The 11,931-nt window shown below is 47.4% G+C and overlaps 1 protein-coding gene across 1 annotated transcript in view; it reads left to right on the top strand.

Annotated features, from left to right (window-relative positions):
• The first annotated feature begins 2,211 nt into the window (after nucleotides 1–2,211).
• LOC120790483 (1-phosphatidylinositol 4,5-bisphosphate phosphodiesterase gamma-1-like) overlaps nucleotides 2,212–11,931 on the top strand; it is a 33,934-nt gene continuing 24,214 nt past the window's right edge. Inside the window, exon 1 of the mRNA XM_040128036.1 lies at nucleotides 2,212–3,058. Within this exon, the coding sequence (XP_039983970.1) occupies nucleotides 2,788–3,058 (271 nt within the window). The 5' untranslated portion in view covers nucleotides 2,212–2,787. The remainder of the gene's footprint in view (nucleotides 3,059–11,931) is intronic.

Raw genomic sequence — 11,931 nt, 5'->3', positions numbered from 1 at the left:
AAATACGGTCGCATCTTCATCCAAGTTACAATTATTGACAGACACCATGTATTTTAACCACTAACACGCGAATCACTGTTCTCGTCCATACTGAACACATCATTGAAACATTCACGGTGTAGGTCGGAGCTAAAAGCTATGTGAAGCCCTCGGCTAACGACATCAACCTGGAGTCGAGTCAGTGAAACCAGACTGGAGCTGTGGGCGGATTTATAACAAGCACTCAGACGTTTTGAGTTTGCTGTTCGCAAGAAGCAGATTTTCTTTTTTTTAATTTTTTTTATTTCAAGTCACTAACACAAAGATAACCCCAGGCAAGGTGGCGTTGTTCCACACAGGAGAACTGTAAGGCTGCAACCAACAATTATTTTCGTTATCAACATGTCTGACAATTGTTTTCTTCGATAACTGATCAATTGTTCGTTGTATAACATGTCAGAACACGGCGGGAAATGGCCCGAATCGCTCCCTGAATCCCAACTTGACATATTCAACCTGCTTTTGTCGTCTGACCAGCTGCCAAAAACCCAAACTTGCTGATTTTACCATCATAGAAAACTGACAACTGTTCACATTTGAGTAGTTGTGATATTTTTGCCCTGGGACCCATCAGGAGGCTCATCCTGCCACGTATAGAATACAAGAGTTTTGGAAGGAGGTCATTAATATGATCCAAAAAATCTTATTTGTAAATATTCCTTTACAACCTGAGATAGTTTTATTTCAAGCACTGGATGGTATCAAAGCTACTTATTGCTCTGAATTGGAAATAAATTAAAAAGCCAACTGGAAACTGAGCGTTAATGAAGGAGGGGGGCTGTGAGGGCTTGTGTTTCTTTGAAGCGGTTCATGGTGGATTTTGAGGTCTTCTGCTTTGATTCACGGTCCTGTTGCAGAAGTCAGTCCCTCTTCCCTGCTACGTTCTCCACTGACGGCTGGACGTATCCATCCAGTGGATTGGTGGAATCCACTCTTCCCTCTATCGGTGTTTCCTGTCCCACTGGCGGCCTCACAACCCCGAGGCAGAGTATTTCCACCCCCATGTTTAACAGTCAGCAAGGTGTTCTTTTTGATCCAAACACACCTGCGGTGATTTTGGCCAAAGATCTAACTTCTTCTGTCCGCCGCACTTGTTTCCAAAATGACCTCGTCTTCTCCAGATGTTGCTCTGCAGACTTCGGTGACCGTTGTGATGGGGCCACAGGAAAGGTTTCCTCCCGATGACTCCTCCATGTTGACCCTGTTAGTGCACCACCACCGCCACTCCCGTGTCAGCCGAACCTTCCTGCAGGCGCTTTGCAGTCGAGTCGGGGCTGTGTTTTGTTTTTGTTGTTTCCCTTTCCGTCCCACAGACTTGCAGTTTTATCTGAAGGTTTCTCGCTCTGGAAATCTAACTCTGCACCCAAAAAAAACAAAAGACAAAACTTTGCTTCTCGCACTTCATCAACCAGTCGCTTGAAGGTTGGATTTCCTGCTGCAGCTGATGACTGCCAGACGTGTCAGTGACCTTTGCAACCTTAACCCCACTTGACCCCTTGACACGAGTTATCAGCCGCTGTGTTAAACGTGTATTTCAGTATAAAAAACCCCTCCTTTCCTTTTCCTTCCACCTTGGCTGCCTGCAGATCTCCAGGAGGCCCGCGGAGGTCGCTCTGCTCTCTGCCGCCTCTCCTTCTCTGGCTCTCCGCTACGACTCTCCCTCCACTCCCCTCATCTTCCTCTCGGATATACCACAGCGGCACGGAGAGGAAAAGGAAAAAAATCTGATCAAGCCTTTCCGGTCTGCTAGCCCTAATTTCCTCTCAAGAACTCTGGCGTTGGAGCTGGGGGGGTGGGGGGCGGACGCGCAGGCGGAGAGAGAGAGAGAGGTCCTGGGCGAGGAGCAGCGAGGAGAAACTGGGGCAGCTGACGCGTACCACCGCAGCCCCGCACGCCTTTCGTACGGTTCCTCTGCGTAGGATAATGCACCCCGTCGGCGGGGCACTGTGCTCGGAGAGGAGGAGTGTGTGAGGGGACAGCAGAATGGTTCGGCGGATGGGAGCGCACACGGTTCTCGCCGCGTCCGCTCCGTGCTCCGCGCGTCTCTCCGTCTCCGCGAAGCCGCCGCTGAGCCCCCGCCGATGCCCGTCCTCCTCTCCGCCGCCCTGCTGCACCCACCTCCGGGTATCTGCCCGAGTCGTCATTACATAACCCGGCGTCTTCGTCGCTCGCACTGACTTCATTCTCCCAGAGCCAGGAGCGGGGATAACCACATCTCGCTCACCGGCCCAGCGGCGGCAGCAGGCGTCGACGCGGCGGTGGCGGCGGTCCAAGCAGGATTTAAAACCCGGACTGCGCTGCCTTTTGCTGTCGTGGAATACAGAGACTAGGAGGAGGACACGTTAAGGGTGGAAACCCGAGTCCAGCGGTGATGAGAACTCAGCCCGAGTGGATTTCGCTGGGGTGCTGCCAGAAGCATCTGGAAAGGATAACACAGGGATACACCCCCCCTTCAGAGGACCAGAGGATAATTCACATCTCAGACATTTCAGTGTTTCACTTCTGTGGCGGACCAGCGATGTCTTTTAGCTTGTGTTTTAATGTGAAATCGGTTTAATCACCCTGCCTCCCCTGAGAGGGAAAATTCGGGCTCGTAACCAGATTTCCTCCTGGCACCGGTGGGTTTGGACATGTTGGACAACCGTGGCCCTCCAGCATTCGATAGTTGATTAAAGGACAAGCGTCGTCTCCAAGAAGCCACAACAGATTCGTGATCCCGCAAGGTTTCCTCGAAGCTATGCAGTGAAGATGTGTGCAGCCAGGTTCAGCGGCTGCCTCAATGGCTGTGCTGAGGAGGCCGCCGGCGGTGCGGCAGGGGCTGCCGGTCCGGTCGTGGCCTCCAGGATGCTGGACTGGACGGAGTCGGGTCCCCGCATCCTCCACAGCCTGGAGATGGGCACGGTGATGACCGTCTTCTACCAGAAGAAGTCCCAGCGGCCTGAGAGGAGAACGTTCCAGATAAGGCAGGACACGCGACAGATAGTGTGGAGCCGAAACCCTGACAAAATAGAAGGAGAGAGTGAGTATTTTCATAAAAGCGTGGATGGGATTGCTGAGCGGGCCTACCGGGCACAGGCCCGAGGCCCAAGGCCCGAGGCCCCGCGACCCCTAGGGCCCCGGGGCCTGTGCCAGAGCCTCCGTGCGAAGTGCTCAAAGTTAATATTTCATGTTTGAAAGTCAGGGAGCTCAGTCAAAAGTAGGGACGTGACAATTGCGTTTCATTGTCCCTGATCCTGACCAGTCTTCTCGCTCTGCCTTAAGAAAGAGTAACGTACCGCAGGCTTTCTTTGGAGGGTTCCTTTAATATTTTTCCAGCGCGCTTCAGTGTTTAATGTTCAGTAATATCAGTGCAGAGGAGTGTCGGGGTGGATCTGCTGCGGCAAGAAGCTTTGGACAACTACTGAAGCCCCAAACAACTACAAAGAGCCTCAAAACGACTTCACAGATGCAAAATGATGACAGTGAGATGCAAAATGGCTACAAAGAGACATTACATGACCACAAATAGATGCAAAGTGACTGAAAATAGATGTAAAATGATTCCAGAGAGACGCAAAGCGGATACAAAGACAAAACAACAACAGTCTTCCAGTTTGTGGGTTTTGCTCCTACTGTATGTTATTGGGGGGAGGGGTTACACATCTGTGCCCATAATCTCTCCATGCATAAAAGACACAGCACCAACTACAGCACGTGACATCTCTGCGGGGTCTCAGCACCAGTCGTCCTGTGCGTCATTTACGTTGTTTTGCTGGTCACAGACTCTGTACCAGAGGATGCCGAAATGTCAGCAGAGTCCCAAGTATCTGAGAAACATGCTGACGAATGCAGAAACGGAGCAACGGGGACTGTGTCTTCCTCTGCGCCTGCTCGTTTTAAAGCCCTGGTTCCCAGCCCCTTTTTTCGGCTTCTGACCCTTTAAAATGAAGCACTACCGTCTAATCCTGACAAAGGTTGTGGGCAGTTCAGCCAAGGAGACCTTCTGCTTCCCAGATTGTTTGTTTTGAAAAAATATTTAGAGGGCCCGAGAGGTGAAACTATTCGCTATTTCTTAAGGCGAAAAAAAGCAAATATTGGAGAAAGCATCTGAAAAATATATATACATAATGTTATGTGGCAGGAGGATCTGGTTTCCCCTCATTTTCTTTGTCCTCTGTGCTCTCGAGGGGCGGGAACCTGAATTTCATTCATAGACGACGAAAATATTAAAGGAACCCTCCAAAGAAAGCCTGCGGTACGCTCCTCTTTCTTAAGGCAGAGCGAGAAGACTCTGGTCAGGATCAGGGACAATGAAACCCAATTGTGACGTCCCTGCTTTTGACTGAGCTCCCTGACTTTCATAGAGGAAGAAAATAAGGATAATTAATGCCCCGTTGGCACCGACCAGAATGTGTCTGAGGCACCGAGATCAGAACACTGGAGTAGCGAAAGCTGGCTCTGAATGACCGGTCAGAGTTACGGTCTTGTTTAATTATTCTTTAATCATCGCGCTTTAAACCGCAACGTTGCCAATTTTAGCCTTTTTTTAAAATTCGGACTAATTTCTTTTGCGGCTGCTTATGTTTGGACGTCGGTTAATGTTCGATGGCTTTGGCTTTGTTCCTTTAATGAAAATAAGAGTTTTGCAGGAGACAGTTTTAGCCTTCTCAAAGTCAGGTAAACAAAACAATCCTATCTCAAGGCCCAGTTACTGGGTTTTTATTTTTATTTTAGTGCTTTCAACCATGTGTCATGGTTTTCATCAGTGGATGGATTTGGCTTAGTTGTCGTCATGTTACTTAATCAGCAGGTGGTTGTATATGGTTTCATATATTGTATATGTGTCTGAAGTTCACATGATGACAACTAAGCCGTCTCCATGACAACCGAGCAAACTCCATTATCTGATGGAGGCCGCGTGGTGTGGTTGAAAGCTCTGGAAAAGAGCTATTAAGTTGGAAGCCACTTTCAAGGAAAAGCACCAACCTCATGCTCAGAAAAAGGGCGTTGTTTTGTTATCGGTGCTGATTCTCAGGCAACATATCAGCGTTAACACTGAAATAATTCACAGGGCAGATGGGAGATTTAAAATCTCACATCCTCGGCACCTAAAACCAAAGCTCTCTCCGCGGCTGGACTCGCTTTTGTTTTTTGCTTTTTTTGTTTTTGCTGCAAGGGTGAAAGAATGAGCATCTGTGCATGTGACGTAGGGCTGCGGCAGGCCGCCCCCCCCCTCCCATCCCGGAGCAATCTCGCGGCTGAGGCGCTGCCACGGCGTCCTCAGCGGACGGGCAGATCATTACGCTCTGACCTGTGCTTCCTCCACGTCGGCCTGGCGTTAACTCTCCAGGCAGAGTAGCGTGCATGCTGCTGCCACATGGGTCCCAGAGTCCTCGCCCAGCCCCGGGCTTCCTGTCTGTCTGCCTGACACGCCGCCTGACTGACTGACTGACTGACTGACTGTGGGCTGAGGCGGCCCTGCTGGAGTGGAGTCAAGTGGCAGTGGTGAGCAGCAGGCTGCTGTTGTGCCGTCGAGCCGGCCTGTCGGAGCACCGCTCGGCCTGTCTGGGGCGTGGAGGCTATTGTCTGCGCCCTGGATTTTGTGGCCTGGGGGAGGATTTGTTACAGTGTCTGTTAGCGGTGAGAAGAAGTTACGGCATTCACTGGCATGATAGAGTTTCCTTCTGTGTGCCATGTGTTACTCTGACTCTCAGACTTTATGTTAGCGCACTGTTCACGAGAAGGCTCTGCCCGAGTGAGACAGAAATAGTTTCACTAAAGCCTGTCAGGTTTTGTTTTTCCGTCACCAAACCGAGGGCGATTCTTTTTGCCGTTAACAAAGACTTTTTCTTCTCCTTCACTTCTCTGCTGTGGCCCCCGAGAGCTCAACACGCTCAAGAAAAACACATGCAAATACACAAAGCACAAGCACCAGATTCCTAAACGCAACTAAATACACCGCAGACAGGAGATAATTCCATGATTATAGCGGGCTGTACTATTGAATTGTGAATGTGAGTATTTAGTAAAAGACTAATGCTTCAGCAAGCAGACAGCAAATATGTGCAGAAATATCTGATCTTTTCAACACCCCTGACTTTTCAGTGTCCTCTGGTAACGTATTTTGCTTTGCGTCTGAGTTCCACTCTGTCTCGGGCAACTTTCAGCATTTCTGTATTCAGATTTTCAGTTGGTTTTTTGTGTTAACAGCGTGTCTCTCTATTTGCCGCGTGTCAAATTGATGAAGGTGTTTTCGTCATTTTCTTGTTGTTTTTACGTGTTTTGTAAGTTGCGCCGCGCTGAGCTCTCAGGCCCGCCGGAGGTTTCTCTCCTTTTCCATTCCTCCTCCTTTTCCTCTCAACGCAAGCTCAGAGACTAATGACCACTGCGCGCTCGTGGGTGTTGTTTCTGCTCAGGTAGCCTTGTCAGTTATAATTCCATAGCATAAACCACATAACTGGCCATGGCTCCCTCGCTAATCCGAGAGGCAACGCGTGCGAGCCTGAGCCTGTATGAAAAAACCGGAGCAAACACCTACGACGCTCAATCGCAGCAAATCTAAACGATCCCACGCTGGTGCGAACGCACTGCGTTCACACACACACACACTTTCATAACCCACAAACACCCCTTTACAAACAACCTCCCTCTGAACAAATGCAGCAGTACATTCCAGGAACTCAGCGCTCTCTCCTCCACTTTATCTCCCACAGCTTTATCTCTCAGCTACCCACTTCTTTCCCTCCTCCTCCCCCTGCCTCTCCATTTTCCTCCTCCAGCTGCGCCCCCCACACACACACACACACACACACACACACTGCACATTCACCTAACACCCAGGATATTCTCTGACCTCCCATTTCACTTTCTCACTCTTTTCTTTCAGTTTCATTTTGAGTTTCAAGGTCATTCATCTGATACTTTGGTCTTTTGTTTTCAGAAATCCATCATATTTATCTGACTGAACTCTTCAGTCGGTCTCCTCCGCTCACCTCCCCCTTATCTCCCTGCTTTTCCTTCCTTTTGTTTTTGTTGCTCCCATTTTTTTTCTGCCGTTTGCTTTATAATCTGTTTTGCTACAAACATGCTCACGCTTGAAATCAGTGTTTTTCTTTGAGATGAGTGCTTCGCAAACAGCGGTGGCATAAAACCCCGAGGCGCAGGAAGTGTGGGGTTATCAGGGAGTGTCTCTCTTCCTGTCTCAGATTGAAGGACTGAAAACAAAAGGCCCAGCATCTTCTGCAGGAAGCAGAGACATGGACCACAAATGAGGTGCTAGCTGCCTCAGATACTCAGGGTGGTTTGCAACGACAAGGACTAAATTAAAGCAGGGCTGCAACTGACGATTATTTTCATTTTCCATTGATGTGCCGATCATTTTCCAGATTGATTGATTAGTTGTTCGGTCTGTAAAACATAGGAAAATAGGGACAAATGAACATAATCATTTTCCAGAGCAGCTCTTTGTGTTTGACCAAGAGGTCAGTTTACTGCAACAGAAGAAGAAGGACCTGGAAGCATGGACTGATATTTCTGCTTAAAAACTGGACATTAATTGATCATCAGAATAGTTGCGGATTGTTTTTCTTTTGATCGGCCAATCAATTAATCGTTTCAGCTCTAATTTAAAGCCTCAACAGAAAGCTTAGTGAAACTTGGCTTAAAATGTTTACAGCATAAAAACATACATTTAAAATACCCGTAACTCGTGTGGCAAGGAAATTTGAAATAAACGCTAGTTTTGTAAAACAAAATTTAGCCATTTTAAACCAGAGGTGGAACTATCACAGTAATACCTGAAGTACGTATTTCTTCAAAAGCTACCAAGGTCCACACTGTGAAAGAAATGAATGCTGACGAGAAAAGACGACCTGCTGCGTCTGAATATTGATATGAAAAACTCCTTTCTAGGAAGAACCATACCCCGATTTATTTATTTTTAACTGTTATAGCCATTTACTACAAAACACACACACCACACCCAGCTAACCATTTTGCAAACCACAATACTGTTTTTTTCATAATGTGAATGTCTATTTCTTACTTCTTAGCCAGCTCTTGTCCTCCATTTATTTCTGTACCATGTGCATATCAATCCCTTAACGCTTGTTCGACCTATGTAAGGGCAACACTCACCTCGTCACGTCGGTGTGACGCAGGTCAGTTCGTACTCCTGCGTCACCGTCAGCTCCCCTTGAAAATCAGCCGTTTTATCTCCCTAGATCAGCAAATCCTGGCAACTGTACCTCCACTAATTCTCCCGTCTACATGTTAAACCCGGTGTCTGACCTTTAAAAGGGACCATCACGCAGGTTTTATGTGGTCTTGATGTTTATTGTGATGGATTACACAAGTGTAATAGGTCTGCCACTAATATGGTGCAGGCCTGGTTACGTCTAGGCAACTAAAACCACTCGGTTAAGTTTAAAGAAAGACTGTTGTCATACTTTACCCCCCCAGTGTCCTCTATTAGAAGTTTTATGATAACAAGGCAAACGTCACTACTTCTACTTCTGCCGTTTTGCTATTGAGAGAGAACAATCATTAATCACACGACTGCAAAAGTTCAGGAAAACCTAAACATCCTGCACACGTAGGTTGTTTGAAGCGTTTGAAGCCCTGCTGTCGTTTTTTCTGTGGATGAAGGCTCAGGTTTTTTACAGGGGGGGGAGGAAATGGAAAATGGCTGCCTGAAACCAAGTCTGGATCACCACCGATTTTAAAACGGGCAACTGCCCCGGGGCCTCAGACCCCCAGGGGCCCACAACCCCAGGTTAACGCCATATAATGTCTGTCTACGTAATTTGTTAGAAACTTACGGTTGAAACTATGACGGCTCCTCCATCCTCCATCTTTTGGTCCCGATCTTGTAGAGGGACTAGTTTTAAGACCTTCACTGATTTAGTTTAAGTTGTGCTCATTTGTTGTAAAGTTTTTTCTGTTTGTCAAGTCGTTAACACAAAGTAAACCCCCGGCGCGGTGGTATCACTCCGTCGTAGGACAATTGTAAGACTGCGGTTTAATCGCTTATCAAAATTGTTGGCAACGAATTTTCTGACACCTGACTAATCAGTTAATCAGCTAATATGTTCAGCTCTAGACTACTGATTTGGTTTGGTTTCAGTAGGGCCCCCTGGGCCCCGTAGGAGGTTAATCTGGCCATGCCTGAAACAGGAGTCAAAGTGCAGCCAAAAATCTTAAATCTCTGTAGCATTCGTTTGACAACGGCCGCCAGAAACGTATAATCTTTGCAAGTTGCTGCTCGTAAAACTCCAGGGTTTCTGCAGTGTTCACCAAGTTAAATTTAAGACCTTTTCAATACAACCCCCTTTTTCTGGAGTGAACTGAATCCAGTTTCAAAGACCTGCGTGCAGATTCTCCAAACTCCATTGGGTCCAAGCTCCTTTTACTCTGTTTAGCTCAAATATGCAGCCACTTCGGGACCTGTGAGCTTAAACTTCATCAATAATGAAAGTCTAAATAGTAGTGTAGATGTTTTATGCTTCGGAGTTGACACTAATCCAGGTTTAGAGTCAATCCCAATTGGTGAAACCCCGCTCTTATGGTCTCTGCCGCTCCCTCTGCTATTTATTAGCATCTTTATTTCACAGCTTTTCCACATCTGTCCGTCCGTCCATTTATCCATTTTCTAAACTCTTGCCTCTTCTTCCGTCCTGCCGCTCTTGTCCTTCGCACTTCTGTGACCTACTGTAAGACCCTCCGTGCCATCTGGCAGGGAGTGATGTCACCGGCTGTACCAGGAACAGCTTGTTTCACTGGGAATGCACTGCAATGATCAGCGGCTGGTGGTTTCAGGTCAGCAGTGCACCGCGCAGACCGAACCCTCGTTCAGCTGATCAGGAGAAGAAGCACTGTCCGGCTACCAGCTTATCTGATGATCAAACAGACACTAATGTAACATCCTGCAATGGAGTCATTACAGTGAGTTTTCTCTGCTGTTTTCTGTGCGTGAGGCTGTTGACGGTATCGTACACTCTGATGTCTCTCCAGTTGGCGCTCCGGGCCATCTCCCCTCACCTTTCCTCTTCTGTTATAATCAGTTTACATCAGGCTGTTCTCCAAAGCAGTTCTGTGTCTTTATCTCAAGCACGTTTACAGCCTGGCCCAGGATTAAAGGATTAAAGGCCACAGTGGGAGGAATCATGCTAAGCGTGTGTGTGTGTGTGTGTGTGTGTGTGCGCGTGTGTGTTCAGTCTTTTCTGTACTCCCCATATCTATCAGTGTCTATGTGTTGTGGATGGGGACAGGCAGTGTGTGTGTGTGTGTGTGTGTGGGTGTTAAAAGACTCATGGTGGGCGAAGTGTGACGTTTGGCAAAACAGTTTGTCTTATTCTCCAACATCCAGACTAAATGGCAGGAAGTAATAAAGGGAAAGACCAGAGAAAAAAACAAATACATGGTTTTTGGGGCATATTTAATATTATTTTGAGAGGAAAATGAGTCAGTGTGGCTTGTGAAACACTTCACACAGCCAAAGGCCCTTACACGGCTGGATGTTGGTTGAAACTGTTTGATACCAGCAGCTGACTTTTAGTTTCCAGAAAATGTATCAAAATTAGAGTTTAAAACCAGAAACGTGTCATTATAATTGTGAAAGTTGCGAGTTACACCGTAGAAATATGCCGTTCACGTAACAGAGGAATGTGTGTGCTTGCACGTATTCGATTGGCCAACACAGCAGCTTACCAGTTGACGTCATGTTGTGGCAAAAGTGAGGGCCAGTTCAGATGAATTAAAGAATACATTCTTATATTTTCTTACTGTCAACAAACCCATTGAAAAGACCAACACCAACAAAGTGTCAGCCCGTCTCTCTCAATGCTCCTCTGACTTTCCTACCCCGTCTGTGGCTCTCTGGGCCAAGCCCATTGGTTCCTACCACAGATGTATAATGTGTGTTTGTTGGGGACTATTTTCGGGGACGGATTAATCTACCTCTGGTGCTCCAGTGATTATTTCCAGCAGTGTATTCATGTTAATGACGGAACATGTCACCCAGTGCAACAGTGTGTTTTTAATAGTTTTTGGACATTACTATTACACAAACATTACTTGGTTAAAGTAAATCATTGTTGGTTTTGTTTTTTTCATTGGATTTGTTGACAGTAAGAAAAACGTAGATTATCACCAGACTTGTCCTTTAAGTAATCAGGTAGTTATGTGCAGAATTTTCCTTTTAAAACCTTGAAAAAGAGCAGGTCATCGGTGGGTGAGAACTCAGACGGTCCAGTTCAGATTCCTCCGCTGCTTTTCAGCATTGATCCTCCTCCCCGTAACGTATTGATCTTGACTGCTTAATCTCATGCCAGACGTGTCATCTCCACACGCAGGAGCTTCAGATGAGAACCAGATTTCTCTCTTTGATTCAGGATTACATGCAACCTGCCGAGGACGTCTCGCTCTGGCCCGAGTGACAGGCAGCAACAGGCTTGGATTGTTCTTTCCTGTGTCCTCCGCTGTGCCCCCGGTGGACCGAGAACGTCTCCATTCTCTCGACTAGTCCTGTTTTCGCTTAGCTGGAGTGGGGGTTGGAAAAGAGCATCCCGGCTCATAAGAGTGACATTCAGTTCAAGCGCCTGCGTGTGTGCTATATTAGGTCTGTGTTTGGTGTGTGAATGCCGGAGCATCCATGAGTGCATGTTTATGTGTGTTTGCACAAGACATCTGCTGTGTCAATAAGCAGGGGTTTTCTTTGTGGGTGTGTCGACTGCTCCAAGTGTCAAAGCGGAGTCCAGGGTGTACGTCGTACCGCTCCGTTAACCCTTCTCATGCAACACGAGCTTTCAGTTGCTGATCATTTGCGTGTGAGTTCCTCACTAGACGTGGCATATGTGGACCGAACCTGCCACGAGCGCAGATTCTGTCCGTGTGAATGTTATCTAAGCCTTTACA

The sequence above is a fragment of the Xiphias gladius genome, chromosome 6, assembly GCF_016859285.1.
Source record: "Xiphias gladius isolate SHS-SW01 ecotype Sanya breed wild chromosome 6, ASM1685928v1, whole genome shotgun sequence".
Classification (NCBI taxonomy): domain Eukaryota; kingdom Metazoa; phylum Chordata; class Actinopteri; order Istiophoriformes; family Xiphiidae; genus Xiphias; species Xiphias gladius.
Note: the sequence above shows the minus strand (reverse complement) of the source record. Positions and strands in the feature narration are given on the sequence as shown.